At 40.3% G+C, this 16,420-nt stretch overlaps 1 protein-coding gene across 2 annotated transcripts in view; it reads left to right on the top strand.

Moving 5' to 3' along the window:
• LOC138167960 (zinc finger protein 420-like) overlaps positions 1-15,794 on the top strand; it is a 16,297-nt gene extending 503 nt beyond the window's left edge. Inside the window, exons 2-5 of one of the 2 annotated variants that reach the window (XM_069096938.1) lie at positions 3,723-3,800; positions 7,101-7,227; positions 9,868-9,987; positions 12,848-15,794. In XM_069096938.1, the coding sequence (XP_068953039.1) occupies positions 3,765-3,800; positions 7,101-7,227; positions 9,868-9,987; positions 12,848-15,474 (2,910 nt within the window). In that variant the 5' untranslated portion in view covers positions 3,723-3,764 and the 3' untranslated portion in view covers positions 15,475-15,794. The remainder of the gene's footprint in view (positions 1-3,722; positions 3,801-7,100; positions 7,228-9,867; positions 9,988-12,847) is intronic. The other variant, XM_069096939.1, reaches the window with a different exon arrangement.
• The last annotated feature ends 626 nt before the right edge of the window (positions 15,795-16,420 follow it).

Raw genomic sequence — 16,420 nt, 5'->3', positions numbered from 1 at the left:
GAGATGGGGATCTCTGAGGGGGAGGAGTAAGAGATAGGGACTCTGGGAGAGAACTTGGAAGAGATGGGTTAGGGAGGGGAGAAGATGGAAGAAATGGGGACTGGTGGAGGAGAGAAAGGGGAAATTTGGAAGAGATGGCAGTCTCTGAGGGGGAAGAGGTACTTGGAAGAGATGGGATCTCTGGGGGTGGCTGGAATGCAGACAAGAATAAAACCTGTTTCTCCTTGGGAGTTCAAGGCCTAGGAAAGGAGATTTGACACATATACCTTAATATAAAATAATAACACTGTCATATGGAATTTTATAACTGACAGTAATTCATATTAATAATAAGTGCATGAGAGGTATGGACAGAATACTATGAGAGGATGGGAGGGAGAAAGAACTAACTGGAGAGATGAGAAGCCTTTCTTGAAAGGATTACATTTGATCTGGGCTTTGAAGAATAGTAAAAAAAAAATGGTACAGATGCAGCTGTTATGGGGAGGAAAGAAGGAATGGTATGAGAAATTGTAGGAAAGAAGCCTAGGATGGCACTAACCTTTTTAACAACTATGTTACACTATTTAATCCTGTTAATCTTATATCTGGCTCTTATCCAGTCAGTCAAAAAGCTCTATTGATTATGTTACATTTCTTCCATATCTTCTTCTTGCCTAAGTTTCTGTGAACTGAGCCTAGTCCACTATTAACTCAAACTAAGCCTTCTAGCTAACTGGAGTAGATCAAATGGTGTTTGCTGGATAGTAATGGAAAACAAGGTTGGATAGAGAGGGTAGGATATGTTATTTGTGGTCTACATCATTGGAGGAGATCATGTCCAAACTGATACTATCACAGACCCCTTTGAGTATTTAAAAGATACAGGGTAGGGTCAGATATAAATGCTCTTAGAAGCCAGGCAGGGGAATTTGGATTGCATGATTCAAAGTAGGGAGATTTTCTAGGTTTATGAGTAGGAAAATGATGCAAGGGAAATAGTGTAATGTAAAAAAACAATAGCCTGAGAATCAGGAAGCTATGTAATCTTGGACAGGCCTCAACTTCTCTGGACTTCAGTTTGTTCTTCTACAAAATGAGGGCTCAACCAGATGATTTCTAAGGCCCTTTCTAATTCAGAAAACTATAATCGTCTGAAAATGTAGAACATAACAAGGAACAAGCCATTCTGGTTAGCTAGATTATTGGGTGAAGGAAAGTAATATGACATAAGGCTGGAAAGGTAGGTTGGAACCCAACGATGGAGGGCTTTGAGTACTAGGCTTTGGAATCTAGAATTTAACCTGTAGTCCCTGGGGAGCAACCCAAATTTTTTTTTAACAAGTTAGTGATGTGGTCAGATCTCTGTATTAGGAGGATTGATCTATCAATCAGCTCGTGAAGGTTGGATTAGAGGTGAGTAGGCCAATTGAGAGGACCTTAAAATTCAGAAACTAACATTTTTGACTAGATTTCTCAGCCATGCTTTGGAACATATTGTAAGCTGTGTGTTGGAAAGAGTACCATGTTGGGGGTTAAGTGGCCTGATTGTAGTCCTAACTAGCTACATGACCTTGGACAAATCACTTAACTTTCTCTTTCATTTTCTTTCTTTGTAAAATGAAGGTGTTAGGTGAGCTAGTCCTTTAAGATCTCATAGGCCTAACATAACCACTGGAATTTCCTTTTTTTCTTTCTATTTTTAACTTTTGTTGACATCCTTTGTTTTTATATTACAATCATTTCCAAACATATTCCTTTCCATCTCCTACCTAGAAAGCCATGACCTGTAACATAAAATAAATAAAAAGGGGTTGGAGGATAGGTGGGGAGAGAAGCAGTTCAACAAAATGGGCAACACTATCTTCATTTTCACACCTCTAGCCCCCTACCTCTGAAAAGAAGGAAGCTAATTTTTCTCATTTCTTCTCTAGAGCAAAGACTGTTCATGATATTCACATAAAAGTCAATTGTTTTTTTCTTTCATTTACATTGCTGTCATTATGTTTGTTGTTTTCCTAATTATGCTTACTTTACTCAGCATCAATTCATATAAAAGCTGGTTCTGATTTTCACTATTTCATACAGTATAGTCATATTACATTACATTCATACACATTTTACATTACATTCACCACAGTTCCTTTGTTCCCCAATTAATAGGCACATATTTTGTTTCCAATTCTTTGCTACCAGAGAAAGTAAATAATTGACATTTCTATAATTCTTTCTGGCTACAAAATATTTGTATTCTTGTCACATTTTATATTTAAAACCCTACGAGAGAGGTAGATAATACAAGTATTATTCTCATTTTACAGATAAGAAACTGAAACTTAAGGAGAATAAGTGATTCACCCAAGGTCATGTACATTAAGAGCAGAACCAAAATTTGAACTAGGTCCTCAAGGGGGAGCTGAAATGATAGCAAAGCTGATTAGCTTCTACCTTCCCCACTACCATAGAGGACATCACCATCCTTCTAGTCCCTCAGCCTCACAACCTGGGAATCTTCCTGGATTCCTCACTACCTCCCATCCCCCATATCCAAGCTATTGCCAAGGCCTGTCCATTTTACCTCGGCAACATCTATTGAATAGGCTCCCTTCCTTCCTTAGGCACTGCCACCACTATGGTGCAGGTCCTGAATTAAGTGGATCTGCCACTTTGTCTCTTCACTCTGGTCTATCCTCCATTCAGTCACTAAATTGATGTTCCTAAAGTGCAGGTCCAATCAGTAAGCTCCAGTGAATCCCTGTTGCCTCCAGGATCAAATACAAATGTTTCATTTGGCATTCAAAGCCCTTCATAGCTTAACCCCTTCTTACTTTTCCAGTCTTCTTATACCTTATCACCTGACGTATACATTTACATTCTCTTTGATCCAGTTACACAGGTCTGTGGGCTTTTGCATGAACAAGGCATGCCATCTCTCAGCTCAGGGTATTTTCTCTAGCTTTCCCTATGCTTCGAATACTCTTCCTCCTCAGCTCCAACTTCTGACCTCCCTGGCTTCCTCCAACTCCCAACTAAAAGCCTACAGGAAGCTTTTTCCAAATCCTCTTTTTTAAAAAATTTATTTTTAGTTTTCAACTTTCACTTCCATAATATTTTTCTCCAACTCCTCTTAATTCTAGTGCCTTCTCTCTATTAATTATTTCCTATTTATCCTACATCTAGCTTGTTTTGTAGATGGTGTGTATTGTCTCCCCTATTTGGTTGTTAGCTCTTTGAGGGCAGGGACTGTCTTGCCTCTTTTTATATCCCAGGGCTTAGCACAATGCTTGGAAGATAGTAAGTGCTTAATAAGTGTTTGTTGACTGACTAACATAGGAATGTCTAGAGTAATCAAAGGAAAAAGCCCACTGACAACATGAAAACAAGCTTTCAAGGAGTGCCCTTTGGGGAATATCAAACAAGGTGTATGTATGTGCACATAGGCTGTGTATGTATAGATGGGTGTGTGTGTGTGTGATTATTTGTGTTTCTGTCTGCCTTACTCACTCAGGAATCTGAGCTTTTTAGTATTTGACTCCTTCTGACATGATGGCCTGTGAACTCTGAGTCAGCACCTCATACTCCTTAGGATCTCAGAAAATGGTGGTTAATAGAGAATTAGTAGCTGTTAGGGTCTAGGGAAAGGAAAAGCTATACCTTGGGTCCCCTCAATTACTAAAAGAGAGAGGAAGTGCTGGGGAAACAAGTGGGCTGGTCTCCATTATGACTCTTTTGTCTTCCTTTAGCTCTACTCACACACTAGTTGTTGCCTTGAGGGAAACCAGGTGATGACGACTGTGCTTCGAATTACAGCCAGGTCCCAGGTGAGCTGTCCTTGCTAAGGTCTTGTCTCTGCTGCCCAAATGGGGCTTTGTTTCCTCCCTCAGCTTGGAGCTTCTCCAAGCAGCTAAGCACATTTGTTCCCAGATCATCCACAGGATGAAAAAGTGCACAGTATTTGTTACACTGGGGCACATCTGTGGTCAACCCCAATATTGTATTGTCAACACTGTCAACATTGACCCTCATGTTGCTGATAGGCTTAAGTGTTCTCCCTAAGCCTTAAGAATTAGGTAACTGAGGGGCGGCCAGGTAGCACAGAGGGTAAGAGCACCAGCTCCAGTGTTGAGAAGACCTGGAGATCGAATCCTGGGCTCAGACACTTAGCACCCACCCAGAAACACCTGGCCGTGTAACCTTGAGCAAGTTACTTAACCCCAATTGCTTAGGGGCGGCCAGGTGGCTCAGCGAGTGAGAGCACTGGCTCCAGTGTCGGGATGACCTGGATCAAATCCGGGCTCAGATACTCAGCACCACACCCAGAAATAATAACTGGCCGTGTAACCTTGAGCAAGTTACTTAACCCCGATTGCTTTAAAAAAAAAAAAAGAATTAGGTAACTGCTATTGTCTGGCCTCCTGGCTTTTGCATAAACAAGATACTCCCTCTCTTGACCCTGGATATTTTCTTAGCTTTCCCTTATGCCTAGAATGCTTTTTCTCCTCAGCTGTATAATAGCACCTAGCTTCTTCCTGCTGCTTCAAATCCCACCCCCCTTTTTTATAACTTTTAACACCTCCTTATCTCATTTCCAACCCCAGTTCTTCTAAATCTTCTCTCAAATGAAAACATCCCCTACTCACACACACACAGAAACACAAACAAACACACAGTAGGTGACATTCCTCCTAATTTCTGAAAAAAACTGAAGCCATCACACAGAGTTTTTTCAACTCCAGTCTCACATCTCCAACAATCTAGGAGACATCTCAAATTGAATTCCTCATAAACACAGCACATCCAAAACTGAACTTATTTTCATCCTTCCCTCAAAATCTCCCCTTCTTCCTAATTTTTCTATTACTGTCAAAGGTTCGCCATCGTCCCAGTCACCCAGGCTCTCAACCCAAGTATCACCCTCAACTGTTTATTCTCACTCATCTCCCCCCAGTCCAATCAGTTGTTAAATACTATTGTTTCTACTTTCATAACATCCTCCATACATGCCCCCTTCTCTCCTCTGACACTGCCACCACTACGGTGCAGACCCTCCTCACCTTGAATCTGGACTATTACAGTGGTCTACTTGTGGATCTCCCTGCCTCAAATCTCTCCCTACTCTGGTCCAGCCTCCACTCAGCTGTCAAAGTTATCTTCTAAAGTGCAAGTCTGACTATATCACCCTCTCCTACTTCAGTAAATTCCACTGGCACCCTGTTATCATCAGGATAAAATAGAAAATCCTCTGTTTGGTTTTTAAAGCCCTTTATGACCCGTCCCTTTCCTACCTTTCTAATCTTCTCAACCCTCACCCCATTCCACATACTTTGTAGGGCTGGCCTCTTTGCTGTTCCTCAAACAATATATTCCATCCCCCGATGCCCAGTATTTTCGCTTGTCCCCCATGCCTGGAATGCTCTCCCGGGCCTCGATCAGATTCTACCTACAAGAAGCTTTTCCTGATGCCCTTCAATTCTAGTGTCTTCTCTCTGATGATAATTTACAATTTATCCTGTATATAGCTTGTTTATCCATAGTCATTTGCATGTTGCCTCCCCCATTAGATTGTAAGCTCCTTGTGAGCAGTGAGTGTCTTTGTCTTTCTCTGTATCCTCGGCCCTTCACACAGTGCCTGCCCCATAGTAGGCTCTTAATAAATGCTAATTGACTGACTCAACTCCACTCCTCACCCTCCTCACATCAAGTCTTCCATGTCTTTGCCCTTCTCTTTTTCTTTCTCTCCTGAGAAAAGTGCACACTTCTTAGTCTGGCCCCAGCCTACCTTTCAAACCATTTCTCATACAATACCTCCTGAAGAACTCCATTCTCATGCTAAACTGGGCTGCCCTGAACACATTCTGCACTTTCCTGCCTCCCTAACTTTGCTTGCATTGTTCACTAGACCTAGTAGCCTCCTCTCCCATGCTTCACCTTCTGACAGCCTACCATTCCTCCAACATCCAGGTCATTTGAACTTGCTTCAATTTGACCTTAACTATTCCATGAAACTTTCCCTGATTCCCTTCAGCTAGAACTGACTTCAACCTCCTTAGATCTCAGCATATAGTAATTTGATTCTTTAAAATCTATACCCATCCTCACCTGTACTGTATTGTGAGGACAGAGACGGTATCTTTATTTTCCTACTTCCTCTAGCACAGTGACTCAGCCATAGCAAGAACAGAGTATATGTTTGTTCAGGGAATCCCACCTTCTCTTAGTAGCCACTGATCCTGTCATTCTTTAATCTGTCCAATTTATTTTTTAATTTACATATATTTCTTTTTGCCTTTTGGAGGGCAATAGGGGTTAAGTAACTTGCCCAAGGTTACATGGCTAGTTTTTTTGTGTGGGTGTTAAGTGTCTGAGGCCGGAACCAAACTCGGGTCCTCCTGACTCCGGGCTGGTGCTTTACTCACTGTGCCACCTAGCCACCCTCTAATTTACGTATATTTCCTAGCACTGTCACCATTTGGGGTAATGGTTTCTGAAAGCTTATTATTCTTTTTTTTTTTTTAAAGCAATCGGGGTTAAGTAACTTGCTCAAGGTTACATGGCCAGTTATTTCTGGGTGTGGTGCTGAGTATCTGAGCCCACATTTGATCCCCAGGTCATCCCGATGGTGCAGCCAGTGCTCTTACTTGCTGTGCTACCTGGCCACTCCCAAGCTTATTATTCTTGGGCAAAGTTTAGCTTCCTTTTATTTCCCCTGAACTCTTACTTGGATAACTTAGAGGGGCTTGGGGTGGGGAGTGATGCCTTAACCTGGGGTTATAGGATTTGGTGAATAAATTCTCTCTCTCTCTTTTTTTTTTTTTGCTTTTTGGAGGGGGGAGGGCAGAGCATTGGGGTTAAGTGACTTGCTCAAGGCTGGGTCATCCTTGCAAGGAGTTCATTTCCAAAGCACCATTTGACCTTCATACTAGATCACACGTCTTGTATTTCTCTTTATGTTTTCTTGTACTTGCCTATAAAGTCCCTAGGCACTTCTCAACCTCACCCTAATCCCCTCATTTATCTCCCCCTTACCTCCTCTACCCAGACAAATATGCACTGATAGAATTTATTTATACAGGGCACAATTGTGGGATTGTCCCTTGGGCAGCAGTTATATGTTGTTTCAGGAGCTGATGACCTTTGAAGATGTAGCAGTGTATTTTACAAAGAAGGAATGGAAGCAGCTGACCCCAGATCAAAGGCACCTCTACAGAGATGTGATGCTGGAGAATTATGGGAATATGGTCTCTCTGGGTAAGACTTGTTGCCACCACCATGATAAATAATAATCTTCTAGAGAAGGAACTTTTAACCTGGGATATGTGAAGTATTAAAAAACTATTTTGATAACTATTAAATATAATTCGTTACCTTTGCAAGCATTTTATGCTTTTAAAAACATTCTGAGAAGGGTGGCTAGGTGGTGTAGTGAATAAAGCACCAGCCCAGTGTCAGAAGGACCCGAGTTCGGTTCTGGCCTCTGACACTTAACACCCACACAAAAAAACTAGCCGTGTAACGTTGGGCAAGTTACTTAACTCCAATTGCCCTCCAAAAAGCAAAACAAAATTCTGAGATGGCGTTCTTAGGCTCCACTGGACTACCAAAGGGGTACATAACATAAAAATGGTTGAGTGCATGCCCAAAAGCTTTTTGGCCTTGACTTATGTGACCTCCAGAAAGATTGGCTTGGTTGTAACTTGAGAATTGGACCTTCCTCATCCATTTTGGGCCCAGAGATAGCCTGTTTTTGTTTTCTGTCTTTAAAAGACAGAGCTGAGGAAGAAATAGAAGACTTTCTTGGACTTTCTCAGATACAACCACTTTTCCTGTTGTTAAACTCCTTGTTAGACACTCTGCCTTAATCCTTACAGATTCTCCCTATATTTGTATAACTGTGACCCTTCTTTGACTGATAGCTTTGCAACCTCAAACAGGAGGAAAACAAATGAACTCACTATTTTTCTTTGCTAGATTGCTCCTTTCCTAATAGCATATTCTTACCCCAGTCTCTGGGAACATGTTTACTTAACATGTTTACTCCCACCTTCCCCCTTATCTCCATAAATCAAGAGGCTGGAGACAAGGTTCCCTCTAAGCCAGAGGCCTGAAACACCACTTTTTGCTGCAAAACTGCAGAGTATGGCCCAACCATATTCAAATGTGATTGGGAAATGTTTAACAAAATGAATAAAAATGTAATACAACATAGATCATGTGATTTTGTGGTTTTCTAAGTCAATATTTGGCCAAGGGATCTGATTGTGTTTAAGTTTGACACCATGGCTCTAAGCTGCACCTCATGCAGCCTCTGAGCATATCTTCTTTTCATCCTCAGTGAATAATAATAATAATAATAACAGTTGATATTTATATAGTGCTTTGGTTTACAAACTGAGTGGCTTTAACTAAATTACCTTATTTAGTCCTTCTAGCAACCTAGTGAGGTACAAATATTTCAGGTATTATTTTGCTCATTTTATGGATGAAAAAAATAGCCCCCAGAGGTTAAGTGATTTGCCCAAAGTCACACAGCTAATAATAGCAGAACCAGGAATCGGTTCCTAAATCTTGAACTCTTACTACTATACCATATTGCCAGTTATTGACAATGGAATATGAATATGTTGGGTTGGCTCTCTTGAACATACTTGAATATACTTAAACCTTTTTCATTATTGCATGAAAGACTCTGTCTCCTGAAATAAGAATTTCATACCCAAGAGGTAAACATTTAGGGGAAAGGCCTTGCTGTTTTACCCCAAATTTCTGCCAGATCAAAATTACATACTGGTAATCATGATTCAGCTTTTTGGTAGGTTTGGGCTGGGGGTAGTAGGGGAGTGTTGGGTGTTTTTTTGGACAGGGTATAGTAATTTATCAAGTCACAGTCTACTGTAACATATTTTAGTTATAAATAGATAACTATTATAACAAGGGACACCTGTACCAAATGAAGAGTTATCTATGAAATGTGAGCATCTATGAACAATAAATTGTTAATTGCTTAGTAAGAGTTTGGCTCACATAGCTGCTGGGAGTCTAGCTCAGCTTCCTATCTCATCTCCCAAGAAGCTCCAGCCTAGGTGGGGCCCTTCTGGACTTGTGCCAGATAAGGCTTTGCCAGGATTGGATCCTCAGCCCAGACCCTAACCCTAAATGCACACTTGGGAAAGAAGAGATCTAGGACTACAGGTCCTAGATGAGTCAAAAGTTTTTTTCCTAAGAAGACAAAATAACAGGATGGGATCCAGGCTCAGGGAAACATTAGAAGTTTCAGATAATTATTCTTTATCTTTTTGTGTCTATGTCCCATTTTCCCAATTAGGCTATAATTTTCTTGAGTGCGAGGGCCATACCTTTTATATATTTTCATTAACTTATCACCATTTCTGAGAGTTGGAAGGAACCTCAGATTGTCTAGTCCAGCCAGCCCTGGACAAGAAAGATAAAGTCTGGACCTGTGATTTCATTGGTATGAGGAACTCCAAGGTGAGGAAACTCCTTTTAATAGAGCAAGTCCATACCTTCTCTGCAATTTATAGTCTTAAAGAGTTGCCTAGACCACCAAGAAATTAAGTGACTTGCCCATGGTCACAGAGTCAGATCTGGCTTCCAGCTCTCTAACTTCTATGTCATGTACCACTCAACCAAATAAGAATCTTCTCTCAAACATTCTTTATAGATGGTCATCCAGCCTCTGCTTAAAGACCTTTGGTGACATGGGACCCATTAACTCCTAAGATAGCTCTCATTCATTGTCATTTGAGTTTGATGATTACCAGTGGTTTTTGTACCTTCAAAATCTTGGAGAGAAACTGGTTTAGTCTGAGCACTGGGACTGCTTTGAATTTTTCAGCACAAAGCTACACATTTTATTTCCTTTCCTATAAGCAGGAGTTCCATTCCACAAACCTGATGTGATATCTCAGCTGGAACATGGGGAAGAACCATGGGTCCTGAATCTGCAGGAAGCCAATGAGAGAGAGGAGACCCTGAGATACCTCAGCATAGGTGAGGGAAGAGAGCACTAATCAGTGGGAGTTGTCATTTTTTTTAATGTAAACTTTCTTCTGCATAGGGTGCAGTGTTTGAAGAAGGCTCCATAAGAAGAAGGGGACTGTGAATGGAAGCAGTCCCAAGGAAAGTCAGCGGAGAAATAAGTTATCCTGTGGGAAGGAACAATTGAAAAGATCCAGAATATCCCGGGGGGAGAATTTTTACCACACAATGAGTCATAGAAACATTGAATCTGAAGTTTGAAAGGGACCTTAAAGATCATATCATAAACCCTGACCCTCTCTAGTTCAGCTACATGACTAGGTCATGAAGTCCTGTACCTATCATGAATCCTCTCTCTAACATACCCAAAAGATCTTAGCTTCTGCTTGAACATCTCCAGTGATGGTGAGCTCACTATCTTCATGAAAAGAAGAACGAGCTTCAAGTATTTAAATGGTTGACATGTAGAAAAGATGTTAGTTTGTTCAGCTTAGTCCTAGAGGGCAAAAGAAGGAGTGAATAGAGGACACTGGGAGGTAGGTCTAGGCTGAAAATAAGGAAAAACTTCCTGAAATAGCTTTCTTAAATTGGAATAAACTAGCTGTGGAGTTGCCCTTCATTAGAGGTCTTCAAGTAAAATCTCTTGAGGATCTAAAGGGAAACATGTGGCATCAAAACCACAGGTTCCCCACCCCTGGAAATGACTTTTTCAGTTATGCTGTAAAAGGCATTCCTTTTCAGGTAGGATAGGACTCAAAGGAAGGATGGAAAAAAGGAAGGAAATAAACACTTATTAAGCACTTACTAAGTGCCAAGCACTGTGAATACAAATAAAAGCTAAAAGTGAAACAATCCCTGACCTCAAGGAGCTTACATTCTAATGGGAGAAGACCACACACAAAAAGGAACTAAAAAGCAAGGTGAGGAGGGGAGGTACCCATACAGGGATAATTTTGAAGTCCAGAGGAAGTTAAAAACAGGGTAAGGAGGGTAATGAAGGCCCATTGACTGTGTGTGGGGTGAAAAACCCCATTCAAAATTTAATCAAGAACATGGAGATTTCTCAGGATGAAAACAGGAAATTTTAATTCTCTTCTCCCTCGGGAAGAGGGCTGTCCTCTCTTTGATGGATCAGGGAGAGGAGGCTCACATTACAGGAAGAACAGAGTTTTAAAATCCTAATACAGCAGGGTCATATTTCCCCCATTATCCCTTACTCCCATTGGTTGGGGGGGGTGAGCTCGGGCTGTCCCTGGCTCCCATTGGCTGTAAGGAGGGGCTTACAGAGGCAGGAAAGGAGACAAAGGACTAGGTGTCTGAGACTCATAAAAGGGCTTAGTGCTGATTGACAGAAGCAATGAAGGGGGAAGGGTGAAACCCACACTCAAGCCTGCCACTAGATTCCATGACACAGTCTGAGAAGTTTTCACATCCCACTCAACTGCAATCCATCCAGAAAATGGAGGTTCTTGGAGGAACTCACCAATGGAAGGAGGGGGATGGACCTCTTAGAGGGATATAGCAGATTGAGTAGGCCTCAGGGGTGGTAAGCCATTACTGGGTGTAAAGGCCTCAAACATTTCAGGGAAGTTCCAAGATGTGCCTGCCACCAGTAAAGGGAACATGGTACTGAAGTACAGAGAAAGTCAGGAACATGACTGAGAGGGGAATGGCCTCTGTAATCCTTTCTGTTTCTCACATTGGTTCATTCTGTAGTTTCCCAGGTCCATTGTTGACATTTTTTGGACTACTTTAATTGTTAGGAAGTTCTTACTCATACTAAGAGAATATTTGCATCTAAGACTTGAACCTGTAGGGCTTTCAAGATAGGCAGAGGGAGAGGAAGAAAGCATATTGGCAGTGGTTGAACAGATCACTAGAAACGGGGTGCAAGATGTAAGACTTGCATTGAGCAGGAAGTAATATAATCTTTTATAGCTGAGCAAACTGGGCTGAGGTTAAATTAATTCTAGTCACACAACTAGTAAGTCCTGTAGGCAGAATCTGAACCCAAGTCTTCTAACTCCAAGTCCAGTGTTCTTTCCACTTCACTGTTACATTTTTTAGGTGATGAGTGCCACAGAACCAGGCAGAGGAACCTTCTCTTTTTTCTCTTTAGGTTCATTTTCCTATTTACCATACATCCTACCCCAACCATCAGCTTCTCAACCCATCTCTTTATCCCCCCTCTGACCCTCCTTCTCACACTTCATACCAGCTTATCTCTTTTTAACCCAGTATGGCCTTCCACTATTGCTAGCTCATCCTCTCAAGCTCCCAGTTCATCTCCACCTCCTCTGCTCAGCCTGTTCCCCTGGTTGGACTCTACCCTCCCCATCGTTGACTGCTGAGAAGTACAGTGTAGCAGCACTGTTGTTAACAGATGGAATCACTGACCAGTGTCTGAGATCCACTTTCTAGAAAGTTAGAAAACTGGCAGTATCAGTGAACAGGTGAATTCCTCTCCTTTCCATTGCTGAACAGCTTGATAGGCCTTTTGCTTTGTGACCAGCTTTAAAAAAAAATCAATGTTTAACTTTCTTGCAGAGAGAGAAAAGAAACTTAAGTTTTGCTATAGCCGGAGAATAGTTGATTACAAAGTAGCACCTAAAAATAGCTTTCCTAGCTTATGCTTGCATTATCCCCTGGGTAGGCTACTTCACATTATCTGTTCTCCTTTATCTAACCTGTGGTCCTTATCTCTTTCATCTATTCTCTCAAGATTTAAAGCCAGTTTTGAGAACTATCAAAGCTATGTATTTCAATTAAATTACTGTCAGGGGAGGGGGGAAGGCTCATCATTAAAATTATTTTGCTTTTTCCTCAGCTTATAGAACAAGTGACCTTTGAATTTGCTTTTTATTTTTTTCAGATTGTGAGAGCCAGAATGAGAACAAGCAGTCATATGAGAAAGGCATTTCAAAAGAAATAAAATCACATGGAGCAGCACTGGAAATATCCTTAAATAATGTAACTCAAAAATCTAGTTTTGAAGAGGATTGTGAATCTGAGGGAATTTTAAAGAGAAATCAAGGAAACTCCACAGTGGTGATTTTGAAGAAGAACTGTTACCAAGAAAGAGGTTTCAGTAAATTGACTATGACCTCAAAGAAAAATGCAAGGGGAGGGAACGCCCAAGAGCTGAATAAACATAGGAGAAATTTAAGTTTGAATTTAAACTCCATTTCTCACCCAAGACATGCTGTAAAAGAGAGGACCCATAAATGTGACACGTGTGGAAAAAGTTTCCAATATAATTCAGATCTTAATCTACATCAGAGAATTCATACTGGAGAAAAACCCCACAGATGCTGTGAATGTGGGAAAAATTTTAGTCGGAGCTCACATCTTAGGGAACATCAAAGAATTCATACTGGAGAGAAACCCTATAAGTGTAATAAATGTTTGAAAGCTTTTAGTTGTAGCTCCCACCTTATTCGACATCAGTTAATTCACAATAGAGAAAAACCTTATAAGTGTGAGGAATGTGGTAAAGCATTTAGTCTGAATTCACGACTTAGTCTACATCAGAGAACTCACACTGGTGAAAAGCCATTTAAATGTACTGAATGTGGGAAAGGCTTCATTCAGAGCTCACAGCTTATTCAACATCAGAGAATTCATACTGGCGAGAAACCCTATGGATGTGATGAATGTGGAAGAGCTTTTAGTCAAAGTTCACACCTTATTCAGCACCAGAGAATTCACACTGGAGAGAAGCCTTATGCATGTGAAGAATGTGGGAAGACCTTTAGTCAAAGCTCACAACTTAAACTGCATCAGAGAATTCATACTGGAGAGAAACCTCACAAATGTAATGAGTGTGGGAAATCTTTTAGTCAGACTTCATTGCTTATTCGACATCAGAGAATTCACACTGGAGAAAAACCTTATGAATGTCATGAATGTGGGAAAGCATTTCGCCAGAGTTCAACCCTTGTTCAACATCAGATAATTCATACTGGAGTAAAACCCTATAAATGTAATAAATGTGGCAAAGCTTTTGGTCGAAGTGCATACCTTAATGAACATCGAAAAACTCATCCTGGAGAGAAATCTCATCAAAATGACTATGGAGATATCTTAGGTAGTTCAGACCTTACTGATCAGAGAATTCAAACTGAAAACTTCCCCAAAACTAATGAATGTGGGAAAGGCCATAGTGAGGCCTCATTACCTATTCAACACCAGACAGTTTATACCGGAGAGAAGCCTTATAAATGTAATAAATGTGGGAAAACCTTCAGTTGGTATACATATTTTATGAAACACCAGAGAAATCATATTGGGGAAAAATCTCAACATAACAAGCATGAGAATGCTTCAGATATTTCAAGCCTTACTGAACACCAAAGAATTAATACTATGGATAAACCCCATAAATGTAATGAATGTGGGAAAAGCTTTGGTCAAAGTTCATTACTTATTCGGCATCAGAGAATTCACACTGGAGAAAAGCCCTATGAATGTCATGAATGTGGGAAAGCCTTCAGTCAGAGATCAACTCTTGTGCAGCATCAGATAGTTCATACCGGAGTAAAACCCTTCAAGTGTCTTGGGTGTGAGAAAGCCTTCAGTAGGAGGGCATACCTTATTGAACATCAAAAATCTCATATTGGGGGGAATTCACATCAATATACTGATTATACTAATACCTTAACTAGTTCAAGTCATAGTGAAGATCAAATAATTCACCCTAAAGAGAAGCATAAATACAATGAATGTAGTAAAGGCTTCAGTGAGAACTCATTACTTAATCAGCATCAAAGTGTTCATACTGGCGTGAAATCCTACAGATGTGATGAATGTGGAAAAGCCTTTACTTGGAGTTCACATCTTATTTTACACCAGAGAATTCATACTGGAGAAAAGCCCTATGAGTGTCATGAATGTGGAAAAGCCTTCAGTCAGAGCTCTTTTCTTATTAGACACCAAAGGATTCACACTGGAGTGCGACCATACAAATGTAATGAATGTGGCAAAGCTTTCAGTCAGAGTTCAACGCTTTTTCAACATCAGATTATTCATACTGGAGTGAAACCTTACCAATGTAATGAATGTGGTAAAGCTTTCAGTAGAAGTGCATACCTTATTGAACATCAAAGATGTCATATTGAGGAAAAATCCCATCAGTATAATAGCGGGAATGCCTTAGATAAGTCAAGATTGGCTGAAAATCATAAAATTCATACTGGAGAGAAATCTCATGAATGTCATGAATGTGGAAAAGCCTTTACTCACAGCTCAAGCCTTATTCAGCATCAGAGAGTTCATAGTGGACAGAGACCATATGAATGTAATGAATGTGGGAAAGCCTTTAGTAGGAGTTCAACCCTCATTCACCATCAGATAATTCATACTGGGGAGAAATTTTATGAATGTAATGAGTGTGGTAAAGGTTTCAGTAATAGTTCAAATTTGAGAAGACATCAAAGAATTCACTCTAGGATAGGAAAACACTTCAGCACTTTACAGGCAAATAGCATCTCAGGACAGTAGGGTAGTGATCAGTTTGAAGTATACAGAACCAAATATTTGTGGCGTTTAAGTATTTTTAATAAATCTGCTAAGGGATAACTGTAAACATTTTCCATTTAACCAAGGTTCTAAAGTTTTGCATCAATTTCTCAGCATTCTGTCTCCATTCTAACCAAACTAATCCTGTTTCCTCTGGACAAGCAGGATTTACTTATTCTCACATTCCAACCTTTTTTAAAAAACCTCTTCTTGAAATATCAGTTCACGTGCATCACCTTCAAAATATGAGCTTTTTCAGAAAGTTGCCTTATATTAAATTCAAGTCATTTTTTTATACTGTACCATGTCTCCTCAATATGTTTTCAAATTGTAGCTGTTTTTCATTTATATTGCTTTTAACTTTTTCAAGGCATTTAATGATCTGTTTTGTTTTGTCTTCTCAACTGAACTTTCAGCTACTTAAATAGAAGGACTGTGTTTTCCAATTCATTGATATGCAACCAAAGCTAGGATTGTGCTGTGCGTATAATAGAAAGAATTATTGAATTTTAGTGCCAGAAGGGACCTTGGAGATATAGTAAAAACTTCAAATTACACATGAGAAAACAAGCCTAGAGGGTTAAGTGATTTGCCCAAGATCCCATAGCTAGCAAGTGGCAAAGCAAGGTCTCAGACCCAGGTTTTCTGACTCCCAATCAGTAGAACCATAAACTGTCAAAAGCAAGAAAAAACATTAGAGATAACCTAATCCAATTCTCTCATTTTACAAATAAGAATTGAGGGCCAAAAAGGTTAAAGAACTGTCCCTGGTTATACAGCTTGGACACGATATAATTGAAATTAGAACATACTTCTCAACAAGTACTAGTAGAGTGCTTTGGAGACAGTATGGTGCTATGGAAAGAGAACTAGTTTGGGCATCAAGAGAGAAGATACATTTGAATCCTGCCTCTGCTACTTAATTGCC

This window comes from Petaurus breviceps, unplaced genomic scaffold (assembly GCF_028583685.1).
Source record: "Petaurus breviceps papuanus isolate PSGF00001 unplaced genomic scaffold, PetGlider_PUasm1.0 339, whole genome shotgun sequence".
Classification (NCBI taxonomy): Eukaryota; Metazoa; Chordata; class Mammalia; order Diprotodontia; family Petauridae; genus Petaurus; species Petaurus breviceps.
Note: the sequence above shows the minus strand (reverse complement) of the source record. Positions and strands in the feature narration are given on the sequence as shown.